Source organism: Glycine soja, chromosome 11, assembly GCF_004193775.1.
Source record: "Glycine soja cultivar W05 chromosome 11, ASM419377v2, whole genome shotgun sequence".
In the NCBI taxonomy this organism is placed as follows: Eukaryota; Viridiplantae; Streptophyta; class Magnoliopsida; order Fabales; family Fabaceae; genus Glycine; species Glycine soja.
The window spans coordinates 17,915,661-17,935,283 of record NC_041012.1 but is presented as its reverse complement, the minus strand read 5'-3'; the positions used below and the strand labels follow the sequence as shown (position 1 = coordinate 17,935,283).

Below are 19,623 nucleotides of genomic sequence, written 5' to 3'. Positions count from 1 at the left end.
TCTTCTGGCTTCAATTCCTCAGTGGGCTTTCCTTCTGTGTCCAGCATCTTGGGATGTTCCCAGCCTTTGATGACAGCTTTCCAGGTTCTGCTATCCAGTGATTTGAGGAAGGCCACCATCCTTGCTTTCCAGTATTCATAGTTGGTTCCATCCAGAATAGGTGGTCTGTTCACTGGTCCTCCTTCTTTCTCCATGTTCATCAGAATTTATCTCCCTAGATCTCACTCAGTGATTTCGAGTGCCTGCTCTGATACCAATTGAAATTCTGATACTGGGGACAGATGTCGTACAGGATGTCACGACATCACACTTCAGAACATGCAGATTGTCTTTGACTGTATGAACAGATTAAACAAGTAAATAACACAAGAGAATTGTTAACCCAGTTCGGTGCAACCTCACCTACATCTGGGGGCTACCAAGCCAGGGAGGAAATCCACTAAAATAGTGTTAGTTCAAGGTCTAACAGCCACTGTTTACAACCTTCTCACCTAACCACTACCCGTGCAATCTCTACCTAAGAGCCACTCTTAGATATGAGAACCCCGCTCACTCCCTCTCAATCACACTCCCGTGTTTACAAACAAATCAAAGACACACCAGAGATTGCTCTCTGAACAATAGAGATCAACTCTACACACTAGAGATCAACTCTACACACTAGAGATCAACTCTACACACTTAGGTCCAACACTTGATGTTAGAGTAACATCAAGGTGGCTCACAAAACACTCAAGTCCCAAAACTCACAAAATAACTCTTCAATCCCGAACTTGGTACAGAACTCGTGCAGCCTTCATGTTTATATAGCAATGTGCGTTTCTGGGCTGCAACAGCTTGTGCTGGATGAGATCTATCATTCTTCCTGAAAATCTGCACTTAAAGAACTAAAAGATACAGTTTGATCTTTTAGTTTTTTATCTTTAATCTTTAATCCCTGAATGAACTCTTCTAGTTTGTAATTCGAACTTTAATTATCTTTTAATTCGTTCCTAAAGATAGATCGTCTAATCTCTTGCTAACTGCACAATAATCTGTTAAAGATATAACAGATTTATATGTCCAGTATTTTCGGGCCAGATGTCCTGGACATCGTATCCGACATCGTGGATCCTGCAGCTTCCATTCTTCATTTGACTTTTATCTTGCCTTCCAGTATTTTCGGGCAGGATGTCCTGGACATTGTATCCGACATCGTGGATCCTGCAGCTTCAATGCTTTTAGCAATTCCAGTATTTTCGAGCAGGATGTCCTGGACATTGTATCCGACATCGTGAATCCTGCAGCTTCAATTCTTCATTTGACATTTCATCTTGCCTTGTGCATTGTGCAGCCCGATCTTATTCTTTGACATAACGTTGGACATCATGCGCAGCAACTCCAGCTTTCCTTCATTGTCTAAGTGCTTATGTTTTAACAAAATCTTAGCCAATCTTTTAAAGCTTAGTAAAGCTAAGCACTAACAGATCCCAACATGGTTGGCTTATGGTACCGAATATATGCAACTAAGAATGCATCATGAATTTTCATGCTTCCGTTTTAGTTTCGCAGAGGAAAATGCAAGGATCATGCGTGAGCGAACATGAAAAAGGTATGCAGTTTGTAGAACAAAAAGTATGTTGAACGCATATGCATGATGATGCAATGACTCATGCAAAATGTGATGCTGGAATATGATAACAGACAAATGCAGGAACGATATGTTCATTATGATGCCATGAAGATATGTTTATGCGATGCATGATATGAATGCATTTACGGACACGAGAGCCCAAAAAATTATCTCTTCTTACTTGCACATTTGGGGGCGCAGTGCCCTACGTGTACAGTTAAGAAGGTGATATGGACCTTCCGGCTTCCCGTGACAAAGGACGAGACCAACATACAATGCATGCTAGAGATAAAATGCGGGAGTAACTTGATTCGCATTAATTTGCTAAAGTGAAACAAAATCTAGTGCGAATCAAAAACCCCGACATCTATCATGGGTGGAATGGATGAATGCATGAAGAGATGCATATGATACAGATGCAATTTATGAACACGGGAGCCCAGGAAATTGCCTCCTTCTTAGATACAACGCCACAGTGCCCGACGTATGTATTTAAGAAGGTGACACGGACCCTCCGTTGGTTTGCCAAAGAGAGGGGATTAAGACGGAACCTACGCATGATGCATATGCGAAAGGTACAACACGGGGATGTACATAGTGCGACAGTATTCACAAACAAATATAAGCAAAAAAGGGTGCATGACACTTTATGCATGGCAGTGTGAATAATGGCACGCAGCGTGTTTGCTCCGTGCCCCTATTTAAGGGACCTATATGGGAGGGAGCTAAAAGGGCTTTTAGTGATAATTCCCGAGGTGGTCGTATCTCTCTTGATGGTCTCTAGAGGTATCATCCCCTTCGAAGAGCATATTGCAGTAGTAGGGACTACTAGCAACAATATGTCATCAAAGAGAAAAACTCTAGACGAGGGTTCACTGTAATCAAGCAAGTCGGAGACCTAGCATGATCACAGATTCACCTCCACTCCTTATGTTCCCATGAACCCGGGTATAGGGCCCTTTTTCAACTCACCGTGCGTGCAAATAGTGTTGGTGTTTGTGTGCATCAAATGAATAAATATTTACCTCATGCATACATTTTAAAACGTACTAAAAGCAACAAAGAGTTTATATACACAAGAACATAAGACAAATAAAGGGAAACCAACAAAGGAGAAAGTCATGATAAAACATTGCACAAGATTAAATGGCCTAACTCTCTAAAAATTGTCCCCAGTGGAGTCGCCAACTGTCGCAACCTACCCTTCGGCGGGAGGGCGACGCGTGACTCGCGGGATGCGTGTTCCAAGAAAGGAGTACGCGCGGAGTCGCCACCAACGTTTATTTGAGGAAAACGTCGAAAAAACCAGAAAAGACGTGATCTACGAACTTTAAGTGAAAGGTTCGGGAGTTGTATTTACGCACGTGGAAGGTATTAGCATCCCACGTGTCCGTCACAAGAGACGGCAGCCTTTAATTAAATGTGCAAACATGACTTCAATTTTAGGTTCCCTTTTACGTCTTTATTCCTTTTTATATTTTTTTATCTTTTTGCGGTCGACGAGGGTGTTTCCCTTGCTCCTACGTATTCCTTAATTGCGATAAGGAAATCAGACCTACGTAGTTCTTTGTGAACAAAATGTTTGGTTAAGTTGTTTTTATCCTTTTTGCAAGATATGTTTTTGTTGAATGAAAGGTTATTTAAGGCGTTGGACCGTTAAACAAACTTTCGATTCTTTTGAAAAAGAGAGAAGACATTAAGGCATTGGACCATTTAATGTTCTCTTTATTTTTGAAAGAGGTAATAAAGCTACATGTTGATTTTAGCCCTTAGTTTCACTTTGGTTATTAATCGATTCGATTAAGAAAGAGAAATCCCAAAGGAAAATGTCCGATTGATTTTTTTGATTTATTTTACTAAAAGATATTTTTTATTATTATATTATTATTTTACCTCTTTTTGGTTTTCAACGTGGTTACGGCATGACCGAACGGTCAGATTTCATTTTAAACGAAATTAACGGATATTACAATTCAAACGATCGGTGGAATTTTTTTTTTTGATTTAGGCGAGAAAATGACTTAAGCAAATGACTGAAGCACGTCAAAAGGGGGTACAGAAAGTAAATGAAACGAGAATAAATGTACACAAAACAAATGGGGACCACCACGGGTACATAGAATGAATTGAAAAGCTCGATTTGGAAACTTACCCGTTGAAGAATGAAGAACGGATGAAGAACGGTGAATAACGGAGGAAAACCTTCACGGATTTTACTAAATACACCCCCCTTTGCCCTTTTTTTTGCTGATTCTTTTTCCGTAACGTTACGAAACTTTACGAATTTCGTAACGACACTTGTTTTCTTTTCGTAATGTTACGAAACCTTACGGATTACGTAATCATCCCCTTTTTGCCTTCCGGAATGTTACGGAACTTTACGGATTACGCACTAACACTTCCTTTTAACTTCCGGCATGTCACGAAATTTCACGGATTGTGCGACAATGCTTTCTCTTGACTTTCGGCATGTCACGGAACTTCACGAATCGCCTAACGACGAGTGCCAAGTACCTCGAAGTGGTCGAACGAGGGTCGCATCCCAACAACGGATGGTCCCCGGACGAAATTAGGGTATGACACCTTCAAATTGCCCCAAGCATCATGCATAATATTGCTTGACGACATCAGAATTCACAAGCGATTCTCCTCCTCAAATCTCAGCCAACCCGCATCGATCATACTTTACAGCTTGTCATACCATAATTTCATCCGGGGGCTATCAAATGTTGATCTTTTGATCCTTGCTAGTCGAATTACGGTGTTAAACGCCAGTTATAGTGCAAAATAGATGATCATTCAGTGTTTTGATCAAGAATGCGAAAAATACCAAAAAAGAAGGGCAAAAGGGTCTTTTTTATTGGGCTTCCTGGACCCTAGCTCGCCCATGCTAGCCTCTTGCTCGCTTGGGCCACCAAAAGACTTCCATGTTAAGTAACCAACTCGCCTGGGCGAGCTAGCTACTTCATGGCTAAGTCTCAGCTCGCCTGGGCGAGCTGCTGGTCCACCAAATGCCATTTTTGGCTATAAATATGCATGGAGGGGGTTGAGGAAGGGGTTCCAAGGTTTAGCATTGAAGGATATTGAGAGAAGAGGGAAAGAAGAAGAAGAAAGAAGAGAAAATGAGGTCGAGGCGCTACTGAATCGCAACCACGATCTTTCCTTACTTTGTTTCTTGTTCTGTGTTCTTCGTGCGACCGTCGGTTAGTTTTGTTTTTAAGATCTGAATGTGATCTTTCCTCACATGTTATGTTCACTCATGCATGATCGTGACACATAGTTGCTCATGCCTTGCATTTTCCTCTAAAAAACAAGAAAAACGTTTGGTTGAGTGTGTTTCAAATAAAAAATAAGAAGTACGAACATTCATGTGACCTCATTCCATCATTCTTAAAAGTTGTCTTTTTGAGAGAAAGGTGAGCCATCAAGAACAAGAGTCATTCGACTTAATCTGTTAAATTGAAAATCTTTTAAATATTTCTCGTCCTTGAAGATTCAGTTTCGAGAACCTGCACAGTTTCTTTCTTTTTTTTCCCTTGCTACAAGGTCACGACAAAAGACAACAATAGATACCTCAGAGCCCTACACTAGGGCAATGAGGGGCATGATGCAATCCTACCCCCAAGGGCATTGGATAGAAGACTCCAAGAAGATTGGGCCAGAGATGCAAGAAAAGGCCCTAAGGTTCTTATGAGCCTTAGGGTAGATTTTAGGCCCATGGGCTAAGTATGAGCCCACTTATCTTTGTACATATTAGATTAGGATTTCATTATTTTTGGGCCTTGTATTTAGGGCTTCATAATGAAGGTAGGGTACCCTAGAAATGTAAGGTTTTTCAGCTCTTGTATTTTAGGGCACCTAGACTAGTTTTTGTATTAGGGATAGTTTTGTAATTTCACATGCATTAAGTGAATATTTGATGTGTGTGTTGAGAAATAAATGTAATTGAATTGGGAGAAGCCCAATCCAATTAAATTTTAGAGGGGGAGGTGGACATTTGCTTCCTACACCCCATTGACACATCATATAGTCACACTTTTTGCATATCCTTCATGCTTTACATGTCTCATGACACCAAACACACTTAGTGGAGAATCTTGGACTTGATCTTGGATTAGTGGGCTGAGCCATAGCTAAAATTCACTAATCATAATTAGTGAAATTTTGGCTCCAAAATTTGGCTCCACAAATTCAATTTCAAATTCAAGTGAAATTTGAATAGAAATTTAAATTTCCCTCCAATTTTGTGTGAAACTTAGGCTATAAATAGAGGTCATGTGTGTGCATTTTTTCAACTTTGATCATTTGAGAATTAAACTTCGAAGTTCAGACTTCTTTAGAGGCACTAAATTTCGTGCTCCTTCTGATGGAAGCTTGCTTGTGGGACTTCTATGGAGGCTGGATCTTTGAGCTTCAATGAGGTCCTTCAATGGTGATTTTACACCATGGAGATGCAGCGGAAGGAGGAGCTTCACCACCAATAATTGCCTTGGATAGGAAGCTTGAAGAGGATGCTTTAATGGAGGAAAAGAAAGAGAGCAGGGGGAGCACGAAATTGAAGGAATAAAAGAGGGAGAGAAGTGGAACTTTGAAGTGTGTCTCATAAGACTTTCATTCATCAAAGTTACAACAAGTGTTACACATGCTTCTATTTATAGACTAGGTAGCTTCCTTGAGAAGCTTTCTTGAGAAAACTTCCTTGAGAAGCTTCTTTGAGAAAACTTCCTTGAGAAGTTAGAGCTTAGCTACACACACCCCTCTCATAACTAAGCTCACCTCCTTGAAAAGTTTCCTTAAGAAGATTCCTAAAGAAGCTAGAGCTTAGCTACACATACCTCTCTAATAGCTAAGCTCACCTCCTTGAGATGAGAAGCTAAAGCTTAGCTACACACCCCCTATAATAGCTAAGCTCACCCCCATGACAAAATACATGAAAAAAACAAAAAAGTCCTTACTACAAAGTGATGCAATCCTATCCCGCAAGGGCATTGGGTAGAAGACTCCAAGTAGATTGGGCTAGAGATCCAAGGGAAGGCCCTAGGGTTCTCATGAGCCTTAGGGTAGATTTCGAGCCCATGGGCTAAGTATGAGCCCGCTTATCTTTGTAAATATTAGAATAGGTTTTTCCTTCGGTTGGGCCTTGTATTTTGGCCATTCTAGTAGTATAGGGTTTTAGCCTTGTATTTCGGGGCATTTTGAGTAGTCTTTGTTGTAAGGACTTTTTTTTTGTATTTTCATGTTTTTTGTCATGGGGGTGAGCTTAGCTATTATTAGGGGTGTGTAGCTAAGTTCTAGCTTCTCATCTCAAGGAGGTGAGCTTAGCTATTAGAGAGGTATGTGTAGCTAAGCTCTAGCTTCTTTAGGAATCTTCTTAAGGAAGCTTCTCAAGGAGGTGAGCTTAGTTATGAGAGGGGTGTGTGTAGCTAAGCTCTAGCTTCTCAAGGAAGTTTTCTCAAAGAAGCTTCTCAAGGAAGTTTTCTCAAGAAAGCTTCTCAAGGAAGCTACCTAGTCTATAAATAGAAGCATGTGTAACACTTGTTGTAACTTTGATGAATGAAAGTCTTATGAGACACACTTCAAAGTTCCACTTCTCTCCCTCTTTTATTCCTTCAATTTCGTGCTCCCCCCTTCTCTCTTTCTTTTCCTCCATTGAAGCATCATCTCCAAGCTTCTTATCCAAGGCTCATCTTGGTGGTGAAGCTCCTTCTTCCATGGCTTATTCCTTAATGGATGGCGCCTCCTCTCACCTCTTTTCCTTTGTCTTCCGCTGCATCTCCATGGTGGAAAATCACCATTAAAGGACCCCATTGAAGCTCAAAGATCCAGCCTCCATAGAAGCCCCACAAGCAAGCTTCCATCACAAAGACTACTCAAAATGCCTTGAAATACAAGGCTAAAACCCTATACTACTAGAATGGCCAAAATACCTATTCTAATGAGAACCCTAGGGCCTTCCCTTGGATCTCTGGCCCAATCTACTTGGAGTCTTTTATCTAATGCCCTTGTGGGGTAGGATTGCATCACCTTCTCTCTTTCTCCCTCCACTCATCTTCTCCCTCCTTCAAGCTCTTATTCATGGCTTCCTATGGTGGTGAGCTTCTTCTTGACTCAGCTTCTCCTCGAAGTGGCGTCTCCAATCATCTTTCTTCCTTCCCCATTCCGCTTCCATGATCTTCAAGAAGCAAAGGACTCCATTGATGAAGAAGATCCAAGGCCTACAAGCTCCACATGGAGCTACATCATGTGGTATCAAGAGCATCTTCATCTAGGTGATGTTCTTTTGCTTCCTCTATCTTTTTGTTCAGTCAATTCACTTTAATTCCTTGTTATTCATCTTATTCTATATGTATATCCTCCATTGTCTTGTGGTTTGGTTCTGTTTAGAGTAGATTCAAAAAAAAAAAATCGATTAAATCTTAGATCTACACTTGTTCTTGCATTTCTATGGTTCAAATTTTATAGATCTACTCTTGAATCATGTTTTTGTGTTGATTTTAGGTTCTATCATTTTTCAGTCATAATATTCTTGTGCTGAACCTTTAGATCTAAATTTTCTTCCAAAATATTGATTAGAAAAAAAAACACAAAAATCTAACTGTAAATCACTTAATCCATGTTGTCTTAGAGTCATGTTTAGTCATAGTAATTGCCACATTATGTTCTAAGTTTGTGTTGAATTTTTATTTTGTTGATTGAATTCTAGATACATTTGTTCATGTATTCTTGTCATTCTTAGCGTATCTTTAGAATTTTGCGTCTAATTCATGCATGTTATTTAGTTCATAACATGTTCTAAATCAATTCCTAGAAGTAATCTTGTTGTTGAGCAATGCAAACAACACATGCATGAAGTTGGACAACAATGAAAAGAAAAAGAAAATAAAATCCGCCAAAGGAGAGTGAAGAAAAAAGGAGAGAGAAAAGATCTCCAAATTTTACAAGGAAGCTACAAAAGTGAAATAAGGATTAATGTATAAGACAAAAAGAGTAGAGCCCAACCCAAAAGTTGAAATGAATAAAAGTACAAGCAACGATCTCGAAGTTTTGACTCAATATAACCCTTAAACACTCTTTGAGCCTCTCTGATCCTTTCTTTCGTGGCCTTCTTACCCCTGACCACGTTACAAGCCCAGTAAAGCCCATGTGAATCAAGGAATGACTAATTTTTCTTTTAAGTTTGGATTTTGGAATGGACCCCGCACACACTTGTGATTGTTGAATATATATATATACACACACACACAAAGAATCCTTGAGGTTTTGCCCTTGCACATTTGAGAAGAAGGTTCATTCGACCAGGAACTCAAGGAAAATGCCCAAAGACAATTGTGATAGTAGGGTACATCTGATGTTAGTCGGTCACGCAGACCCCTTAGGACTCCTTTTGAATCCAAGGGTGTCCTTTGTTGTATAAATTCTTTTGGGATCGACCCATGTCATCAAGTTTCAGCAGGATCGACAGACCCTTGGCATCACTCTACGATCTTAAATCGGGAAAGTTTCACTTGGTCACATACCAAAGTGTGAAAATCCATTACCATCCTTCAATGGGGCGCACGATCGATCCCAAAGCCTTATGTTTTCTTGCTGTGCAGAATAATTGAGGTTTTAAAAAAAGAAAGGGGAAAACCCTAGGATCAATATTTCGATTGATTGATTAAATGTCAAACGGCTCCATTGTCGTCACTCCAAAATTGTCAAGTGACTAAATCAAACAAAACATACACTCTGAGGAAGTCCCCAAAGATATTTGCCAAAAGATAGGACGAGGTCTCATGAGTTATCACGTCTTTCAGAAAGAGACAATCAATCTATGTTTTCCACAAAAAGAAAAAAAAAAAAATCAAAATCAAAATCACAAAAATAGGAAAGAATGTCATGAGCATTACCCAATTTTCATGATTTAAAACCTTTTGCATTACTAGCATTTCAAGACGAAGGTTGCATGCATCTGCATTCGAAAAATCATGTTCATATTAGGCTATAAGTGCATAGATTTCTCTTTATATACCAATTTTCTAAATTTAATGTCCTATTTTTTAATTTTAGGATGAGAGGCCCTCTCAAAGAGTCAACCTCTTGCTTTCTCATATGGTTGAGCCCTTTGGTACTAGTGCCTATTGGCTTGTTTCATAGGACTCAACGTCCTTTGCTTTATGATTTCATGGGACTCCAAGTCCTCGCCGTTATCTTTCATAGAACTCAAAGTCCTCGTCTTTATCTTTCACAGGACTTAAAGTCCTTGCTTTTATCTTTCATAGGACTCAAAGTCCTCACTTTTATCTTTCATGGGGCTCAAAGTCCTCGCCTTTATCTTTCATAGGACTCAAAGTCCTTGCCTTTATCTTTCACAGGACTTAAAGTCTTTGCTTTTATCTTTCATAGGACTCACAGTCCTTGATTTTATCTTTCATAGGACTCAAAGTCCTCGCTTTTATCTTTCATAGGACTCAAAGTCCTCTGTCATTTACATTACAAAGACTTCAATGTCTTCAGTCATTTACGCTTTCAAAAGACTACAATGTCTTCATTTACATTTCAAAGACTTCAATGCTTTCAATCATTTATGCTTTCAAAAGACTACTATGTCTTCATGCATCGGGGGTGTTACTTGAGCTGCTAGATCTCTCCACCTTTGAGCGTATTCTTTGAAAGATTCATTGTCTTTCTTGCACATGTTTTGTACTTGCATTCTATCTGGAGCCATATCAGAGTTATATTGATGCTACCTAATGAAGGTAGCCATTAGGTCCTTCCAGGAATGGACCCAGGAAGGTTCCAGGTTGGTATACCAAGTAATAGCTACCCCAACAAGACTCTCTTGGAAGAAATGCATCAACAACTTTTCATCTTTCGTATATGCCCCCATCTTCCTACAATACATTTTCAGGTGATTCTTTGGGCAAGTGGTTCCCTTGTACTTATCAAAATTTGGCTCTTTGAACTTTGGAGGAATAACCACGTTGGATACCAAGCACAACTCTACCATGTCAGCATAGGCATAATTTCCTCTTCCTTCAATGGCTTGTAGCCTTTCCTCTATATGCTCAATCCTTTCCTTCTCAAGTACTATTTCAGGAGTGTTCAGCACATGGATGCTAGAAAATGTCTGCCTTTTAGTGGTGTATCCTGGATAAACCCTGAACTCGGCCAAAGTGTGGTCTTGGGGAACTTCATGTGTTTCCCCCATGGGTTGAGAGACATGTGCATGATCAGATTGGGGTCATTTATTCTCAATGAGTATGGGTGAAAAATTGCTGATATTCTCACCAGAAGCGTATACAATAGTGGGCGGCATATACAACAGTGGGCTGATATTCTCAACCTAAACATGATGAGGCCCACATGCATTTTTCCCTGCCTTGCCTCCTTGACCTACTACATCTAAGACTGGACGATTCACTTGATCAAAACCGGCCGGGTGAATCGGGTCCATCTCAGTAGTAGTACTCGCAGCAACACCTGTAGCAGTGTTATCCTCCATCATCTTCCTCATGCTCTCATCATTGCTTCCATCATTGTTGTCATTTTTTCCTTCATAGCCTCCATATCGGCCCTCATTTGTTCCTATACTTCTTCGATTTCACTCATTATTCTGGCCTTGGCATGCGTCTGGTAAGGTGCCATAAAGCGCGATATTTCTTTTTGGTTACAATGATTATGATTCTGATTTCAAGGAAAGAATGCAATGAGCAATGCAATCAAAGTGGAAAGACAAGCAAGCATGAAGAATTGCGAATTTTACACAGGACATAGGGTCGAATCAACTCTAGTTTTCATTAAATCTCGTTAGAGTCAAAGTGCAACTGGAAATAAAACATGGAACATCAACGGTTCCTAATTTTATGAGTTATTAGCTCAATCATGTGTTGGAAATAGTCAAAGAAGCTATGTAAATTTGACCTATCTTTTGCCCCAACTTTTGCAAATTGGTTACTTCCATACTTTGACCTTGACTTGATAAAATCCTCTTCTCAAAAGACTGCGCTTGGTTCGATCCTATGTTTGCAGAAATAGAAATCTTGATCGCCAATATTTCAACAACCTATCATAGAGGAGATATGATGAACAATCAGGGCATAGTTATGCTATGCATGACAAATGTATTTATCAAACCGACACAAGACACCCGGAAGACCACCCTTTCTTGTTAACAATGCATTGGGTACCATGTTCATGTGATTTCAATCATTTTCGGGAGAACGGATTGTATAGCCCCAACAAGGTTTGTTTATAGTTATTACCATGGTACCCAACACATGAAACTAAAAACGGGGTGTACTTTCACACTTCCCTATGACTTTTGGTGACAAAGAAGGGAATGCAAGACATGAGCAACTATACGAAAGGATTATGCAACATGCGAGCGATGATAACAGAATGTATGCAATTGGCTGAACAAAAACATGCTAAATGAATAATGTATGACAATGCAATGACTTACGCAAATGCAATGCATGAATATGATAAATGATAAATGCAGTAATGATATGTCCATTATGATGCCATGAAGAGATACATGATGCGATCAAGGAAACTAGGCATGGTGAGTTTGCTCTGTGTCCTTAATTCAGGAACCTAATGGAAAGGATCCAAAAGTCCACTATCTAGTGACAACTCCCAAGGGTATTTTCATGTAACCTTACCGGCCTCTAGAGATATCATCCTCTTAGGTAATACACTATGGCGATAGGGACTATCAGCGACAATGCATCACCAAAAGAGGAAAACTCTAGATGAGGCTTCACTATTATCAAGCGAGTCGGGGACCCAGCATGACCACAGATCGACCTCCACTCCCTATGGCTCACACAAACCCAGGTATAGGGCTTGATATCTCAAAGTGTGTGCAAAAAGTGTAGGTGTCATGTGTGAACGGAGCAACCTAAGAATTAACCAACCCTACCTGCCAAGTAGACAAAAAATTCCCTAGTAAATACAACAAGCACATCACATGTCATCTATCCCAGGATTCAATGGCACAAATTATTTCTAACTATGAAGGTAATAGATACAAAGATACACACCAAGAGGTAATAACATGGAAAAGATTATATACAAGTATGAACAAAACAAAGGATAAAAGAAATGGGGTTAAAGCAAAAACCACAAAAAGAACTATAGCAGAATGAAATGATCATGAACGTGAGCATAACATAAGGATAAAAGAGAAAAGGGAACATAAATAAAGAAAAAGTCACGATAAAATTGCACAATGATCAAGTGGCTTAACTCTCTAACAATTTCCCTAGTGGAGTCGTCATCTGTTGCAACCTACCTCACAACGGGACAACGAAAGAAAACAGACAAAAAACAAGTGAGAGTCGCCACCAACGTTTATTTAAGGAAAATGTTAGAAAAACCAAAAAGAGGTCTACAAATTTTGAAAAAAAGGGTTCGGGAGTTGTTTACGCATAGGGAAGGTATTAGCACCACACGCGTCCATCACAAGGGACGACAGCCTTTAATCGAGTGTGCAAAACGTGACTTCAAAATTATTTATTATTATTATTATTATTATTATTATTATTATTTCGAATCGACGAGGGCGTTTCCCTTGCTCTTACGTATCCTTAGGTGCAATGGGGAAATCAGGCATACGTAGTTCTTTAAGCCTGAATGTTTGTGTGTTAAATTGATTTTATGGTTTTGAAAGATTTATTTTAATTGCGAATAAAGAGTTGTTAAGGTGTTGGACCTTGAAACGACGTTTTAAATTTTGAAAAGCGGAGAGAATTGTTAAGACGTTGGATCTTGAAACGATCTCAAGTGATATTTGAGCAGAAAAGATTACATATATAACATCAAGAGGGACCCATAAGGGTACATGGATTACATTCAACTCTTAAGCAAAACTAACTGATCGTTGCACAGGGCATAAGGCTAGCAAGAGAAACAACGAAAGAAATAATCTACGCTCACGATTCGGCAACGCCTTGACTTTACTTTTCTTCTTCTCCTTTTCCTTTTGCGTTTTCCCTCTGTTTTCTTCAGTTCCCCCAACACCTTAACCTTTTCCCCTGCATGGTTATTTATAGAAAAAGGCATTTGGGGCAAGGGAAGCTAGCCCAAGCGAGCTGGAGCTCTCCCAGGTGAGCCAGTTGCTTAGGCTTAAAGGTAAGCTCGCCCAGGTGAGCTGGTTGCTTAAGGATGAAGGCATTCCATGGCCCAAGCGAGCTAGATGTTGGCCTGAGCGAACTCAAGCTTAGAAACATCCAAAAAATGGTCATTTTGCCCCCTTTCCTCGTGGTTTTTGTTCTTGGATCTGACAATCAAATATCAACTTGAGCGATCCCTTGACCTTGTGCTGCAACCGGTGCCAAACACCATAATTTAGTTAGTAATGATCAAAACATCACAGGTGAATGATAAAAACATCATACTCAGATGAAATTAAGGTCTGACAGTCACTATATATATCTCGTCATTTGACCTAGAGATACATATTACACTTTACACTTGAATGCTTCTTGACTAGGTCTCCTTTCTCCGAGGTACGACTTAGTTAAAGGGACCGTTTCAAACCTTTTTAAAGGCAATCAAGTGAAGTGTTGAATGTGTTGAAGTTAAGGTTAAATAGTTCGGGTACTACCCAAGTTTGATATTTGACGGAAACAATTCTTGGTTAGGTTTCACTTACCTCTCGGTCGAACTTCAAATTAGTGACCTCTTCTTAATGAACTAGAGAGTTAAAACAAAAAAAACTTTTTAAAAGGTATATGATTGAGAGAAAAAAAATATAGAGGCATCAATATGCGAGACAATATAGAAAAAAAATTAAAGGTAATGCTCTTTACCATTTTAAGTTTCCGAGCAATTTAGAATTTTACGTGGATGTTAGTTTGTGGGACAGAGAGGGTTTTGACTCATATTGGAAGGCTATTTTATTCCAGGAACGACGATGTTGTTAATTGTTGCACACTTCAGGCAGAACTAGTTGTGAAATATCTTAAAGAGAGTGACCTAGTCTGTGAGACTGTGACTCGGCCCTATTGTTCAATTCGTCTTTTATATTCCTATAAACAATTTGTTTTTCTGCTTATGTTGATATTTGCACTAACATCTTATTTAAATAATGAAAAAGAAAATCTCCAAAATTCTACTCTTTCCTATGCAACAAATGGTTGGGTGTATGAATAGCGTTTTTTTTATTTATTTAATTTTTTAATGAGCAGTGTATGAATAGTGTAAAACCATAGTGCGATAAGCCAAAAAAATTATTGCAGGGTGATGCCATGGACCCTGCTTCAGGTGACTGTCCTGCATTTTAGAGCCATGACATGGATGAATTGATTTTTGCTTTAGTTGTCTTAATATTTATGTAGCAGGGGCACATAACTTTTGTTCTTGAAATTGGCTACATTACAAAACAAAATAAGGAGCTGTTTGCAAAATTGATATATACATTCGTTTCTAGCACTGATAATATTGGTATATTTTTTGAAACCCTATAATAATAATTCACGTTTGAAACCTTTGTTCTCTTGTATTGACCCAGTAACTCTTGTGCTGTCTTGGTGCAACACACACAGTATGCATATGCAGGAATATATTCACATATATATGCCATAAGGGCCTTTTTTTTCTTCTCATTACTAAAACGTGGCTACCGTCATGAGAAGGTTATTGATTTTTGAAATATTCCTTGGCCAGGGGCAAGTATAGCCAAAGGGTCATAAAGTGATTTTCTTTTCTTGAAAATCTCCCATTGGGAACCAAAGTGCGCCGTCCATTCTTCCTGTGTAGAGTAGTGGGGCAAATATTGCTTTACCCCAAGATTGGCTCTTTCACAATACTCTAAAATTTTTTTGTTCCGACTCAAAATGTGCTCAAGGCCATCAGGACCATTGGAAGAGGGGACTGCAGAGGCAAGAAATGCCACTAAGTAGAAAATATCTTCCTCTGGAATAACAACAGAAGTTCTGTTGTCCCATCTGCACAAAAAATAAAATAAAATTAAAACATTAATAAATAGGACATGTACTGGCATTATATTATCATTTAGTAACAAATTTTCTTATGTGAAAGATTTATCATGTGTAAAATATGTTTTTAGTTAATTATACTTTCGGTAAAAATTGATTTATATTTTAACTTTAATAAATTTAGTTTCTGAATTTAAAAAAATAATGATTTTTGTCTATTATAATTTTTACTGTGAAGAGGAACAAAAATTATTAGTTTTTTATAAATTAATTAGAGGACTATATATTTGACCCTTCATTGTAACTATCTTAAAAATAATAATAATAATTTCTGATTAGAATATAATTAGAATCATCAATGATTTCATGCCTAATAAACTCAATTTTAATTTATGTTAAAGATTGGTGGTGGAAAAAAAAGAAAGAAAGAAGAAAACAAGCATTACTTTGATTTATTTACTGGGTAGATAAGGACAGGGCCGTTGCTTGTTTCTTTAACGATGTTCCCGAAGACAACCTCTGCGAAATGGTGTATTTTGGTTTTGGGTATAAAAAGATTGAGCCATGGGTGTGGAACATCCCACAAGCCTTTTGAACGCAACTTGACCTCTGAGGTATGCACCCTGTCTAGAAAGTCTACATATGTGACTTCCGTTAGAAAAAGTGTTGATGGGATATAGTTCAAGCGGGACAAATGTTTCTCAACTTCCTGCAAAGAAAAAATAAATATAACATAACAAAGTGAGTGAGAGAGAGATAGTTAAATTAGTTTTAATTTGATTTTGTGTAATAATAAAGTAATTATTTAACTTAATATATATTTAATGTAAATGGTAAATGAACGAATTATATTCTAATTTCTTAATAATTTTTTTGTTGTTTTGAGTTTTCAATATATTAAAATTTTTGTTTGATTTCTACCATCAAGTGTCGATAATATTAAGAAGATCAATTTATAATGACATATCTCACTTAATTAGTAATAGAGACTCAAAATAAAAAATTCAATATATCAAAACTTAAAATAACAAAAAAAATTATTAAGGATTAAAAAAATTGAATCATTTATAAGATACCTTAAACATATTTAATCATAATTATTTATTTGATTTTGTATTTTGCAAAAATAATTAAATCAAATCAAACTTTAGGTTTAGGTGTAAGGAGTTAGTCCCTCACCTGATTCACTAGAAGGGTTTCTTCAAGATTGTAGTATTTGGCCAATTCTAGGCAGAAGAGAGTTCTTCCATCTGACTTGAACTCACTAGCTTGAACTGGGTCTTGTGGGTTGAAGGATGAGCTCCAGTTATTTAGCAGACCAGTTCTGTTTATTATCACAAATCCTTCAACATAATCAAAGGCCTTTTCTGCAAATATTAATTTCTCTTGGTCTCTAATGAATGCTGTGAAATCTGCATACAACACCCTGATCCATTTTACCTGTTCAAAAACAGAAATACTCCATGATCACAACCGGTACTTAATTGCATACCACTAATTAAAATTGATAGGACCTTGTTTCTGGTATATTATTATTGTCCTTGATGCATTATTACCATGGCAGGTGCTGGTTCCAGGAATATTCTTGCTCTTGTTATAATGCCAAACTGACCTAGCCCTCCAAGTACACTGTGAAAGAGTTCACCATTCTGCTCCTCAGAACAGTTTACCACTTCTCCAGTTCCTGCAGTCATTATTATATAGACCATCATTTTCATTCATCCAAGAGAAAGCATAGCAAAACAATGTTTACTAAGGAATTAATTATATATGGGAAGTTATTAAGTCAGTTTCAAGTGAATTATTATTAGTTCACAAGAGACAAAATAGTAGCTGTTGTATGTAGAACATGTTTTATATGTATGTTTTTCCCCTTTAGACCCTTGACCTTGTTGCTCTTATCTGCCATATCATAAGATTTTTCACTAAGTTACCAACCTGTAACAATCTCCAGCTTCTGAACATTACTTATCTGGGGACCATGCCTAAATGCTTGGCCACTTACACCAGCATTGGACAAAGTGCCACCAACTGTGAGATGTAAGTAATCTGTCCATGATCTTGGTGTAAATCCATACCTTAGTGTCTCATGCAAGATGTTTATCCACAATTCCCCTCCTGAGACATCAACATAAGGAGATGATTCTCCTGTATGCACCTGCATTTCTGGGACACTGAGTGATTCCATGTTGATAACAACTCCTCCATGGGCCTGTGCTTGCCCCTGGAGTGAGTGGCCATGGCCTCTAGCTGCAACACTGAGCTGAGAACTTGGCCCCAAGTTCCAGATATGCTTTATGGTGTTTGCAATGTCAGAAACTGATTTTGGATGCAGCACTGCCATGGGGTGAGATTGGTACCTGTTGCCAAAGTCACTGGCTGCATGTTTAAGGTCAGCTTCTTCAAAACTGAAGTGTCCCTCCAAGGGAAGTGCTTTGAGAGAAGAAGGGGTGCTGGAAATACAGAAATTAAGCTGAATGGTTATGCAGCTGAGGAACAAGATCATGAAGCCCCTTATGAACAGAATGTTGTGTTCTCTAAGGAGGCTGAATGACGGATATCTCATTTTTCTGTAGGAAGACTTGTTGGTGGTTAAAGGGTGGTGGAGAAGTTTAATCATCATATTGTAGGCTTTGCTTGTTTGTTTGGTTTGGTTTGGTTTGTGAGTACAAACAAAAGGGTAAGGGATGAAGTGAAGAAGGAGATGGTAGGGGCAGAATTTATAGAAGTTTGTTTGTAGGTGGTTGAGTCAACCTTTCAGTTATGAGAATCCGTATGAAGAATGGTTATTTCTTGGAAGGATTCCTTTTGGTTCTTCTCACTTTTGGGGCGAGTTTGTTTAAAAGAGAAACCGAAGCCATCATACTTATGCCAAGTTGAAGAGGAAAAAGTGACACCAAAGAGAGATCTCACAAATCTTGCCACTTTTCCAAACAGTTCCTACCACAACCCCCCCATCTTTCCATCAAGGACAGACATGTTTCTATTTTTTTGATCATTAACCAATTTAAGCATGCTCTATTTTTTCCGAATTTAGAAAAAATAGAAAAAAGAAAAAAAACAAGTCCTTTTGTCACTGCATATTCATATATTTTTCTCTGCCTCTTGGGGCAGTTATGATATGCCAATGCTCCTGTCTACCTCACTATGTCGTGGTGGTGGTGAATCCATTACTGTCGGAGTGTAAACATCGAGTATTCCTGCCATTAAATTGAATGAGAAGGACTTGCAGGGTTGTATGAATACATTCAAGAGAGAGATATGACATTGGTGGGGTCTATGTTGGTCCATGTGACACGTGAAGTTTCGTTCCATTTGTGCTATTGATTGGCCATGTAGGGTCTTCTTGGGGCCCTCCTTTGTAGGTCAAGCTATTGCAAGAACAAATGGAAACAATGAAAGACTGCTACTTACATTCTGATGCAATGCTGCACAACCACCACTGCTGTTGCTGCCTATGTTTTTTATTAGAATCTTTAGTACACAGCTATTGAACAAGTTTTTTTATTAGTGCTTTCTTTTGTTATTGTATTTGGGTGGCATTGAATTACTCTAGTACTTGTACTCTTGTGTGCCTTTTATCCTTTTTCATAGCAACTTGAGTTTTTGGTCCAATGAGAGATTTTACAGCTTCTTAGAGTGATAAAAACTTGTCACTTTATTGGATTGGAAAAGCTATACAGCATGCATTCGTAATCTCTTGTTGAATTTATTTTGGTCACCAATGGGTTGCATGTGGTCCTGGAATTGGAAAGAAAACCTCTCCCTTCTTGATCTATGTGGGAAATGTTCACTTGTGGGAAATAGCCTCTAGGTAGCAGCATCTATGTTTCAATGAGGGGAAAACATAATGATGATAATTGATAAGTGTTTGTCTCTCTTTTTGTTTTCTTCTCCTTAATAAGTTGGATTACTATTTCTGTCGAGTCAATTAGTGAGGAGTTCCAATTAGGATATTCAATTTCATGGTTATGGATTCCACATGTTGGCGTTTTATTGCTAAGATTTTTTCCTTTCTTACTCTAGTTTTATTTTGCTTTATTTCTTCATTTTCTTTTCCTTTCTTTAGCCTGTCCTACCATTTCG

General features: G+C 38.4%; 1 protein-coding gene across 1 annotated transcript; it reads right to left on the bottom strand.

Moving 5' to 3' along the window:
- Positions 1–14,951: 14,951 nt before the first annotated feature.
- On the bottom strand, positions 14,952–18,634 carry LOC114374357 (cytokinin dehydrogenase 6-like). The gene is made up of 5 exons (XM_028331998.1): positions 17,476–18,634; positions 17,094–17,221; positions 16,717–16,977; positions 15,984–16,246; positions 14,952–15,546 (listed from the first exon to the last, which is right to left on the bottom strand). Exons 1-5 carry the CDS (start codon positions 18,158–18,160, stop codon positions 15,225–15,227), a joined length of 1,659 nt encoding a protein of 552 aa, XP_028187799.1. The 5' UTR covers positions 18,161–18,634; the 3' UTR covers positions 14,952–15,224.
- Positions 18,635–19,623: the final 989 nt, after the last annotated feature.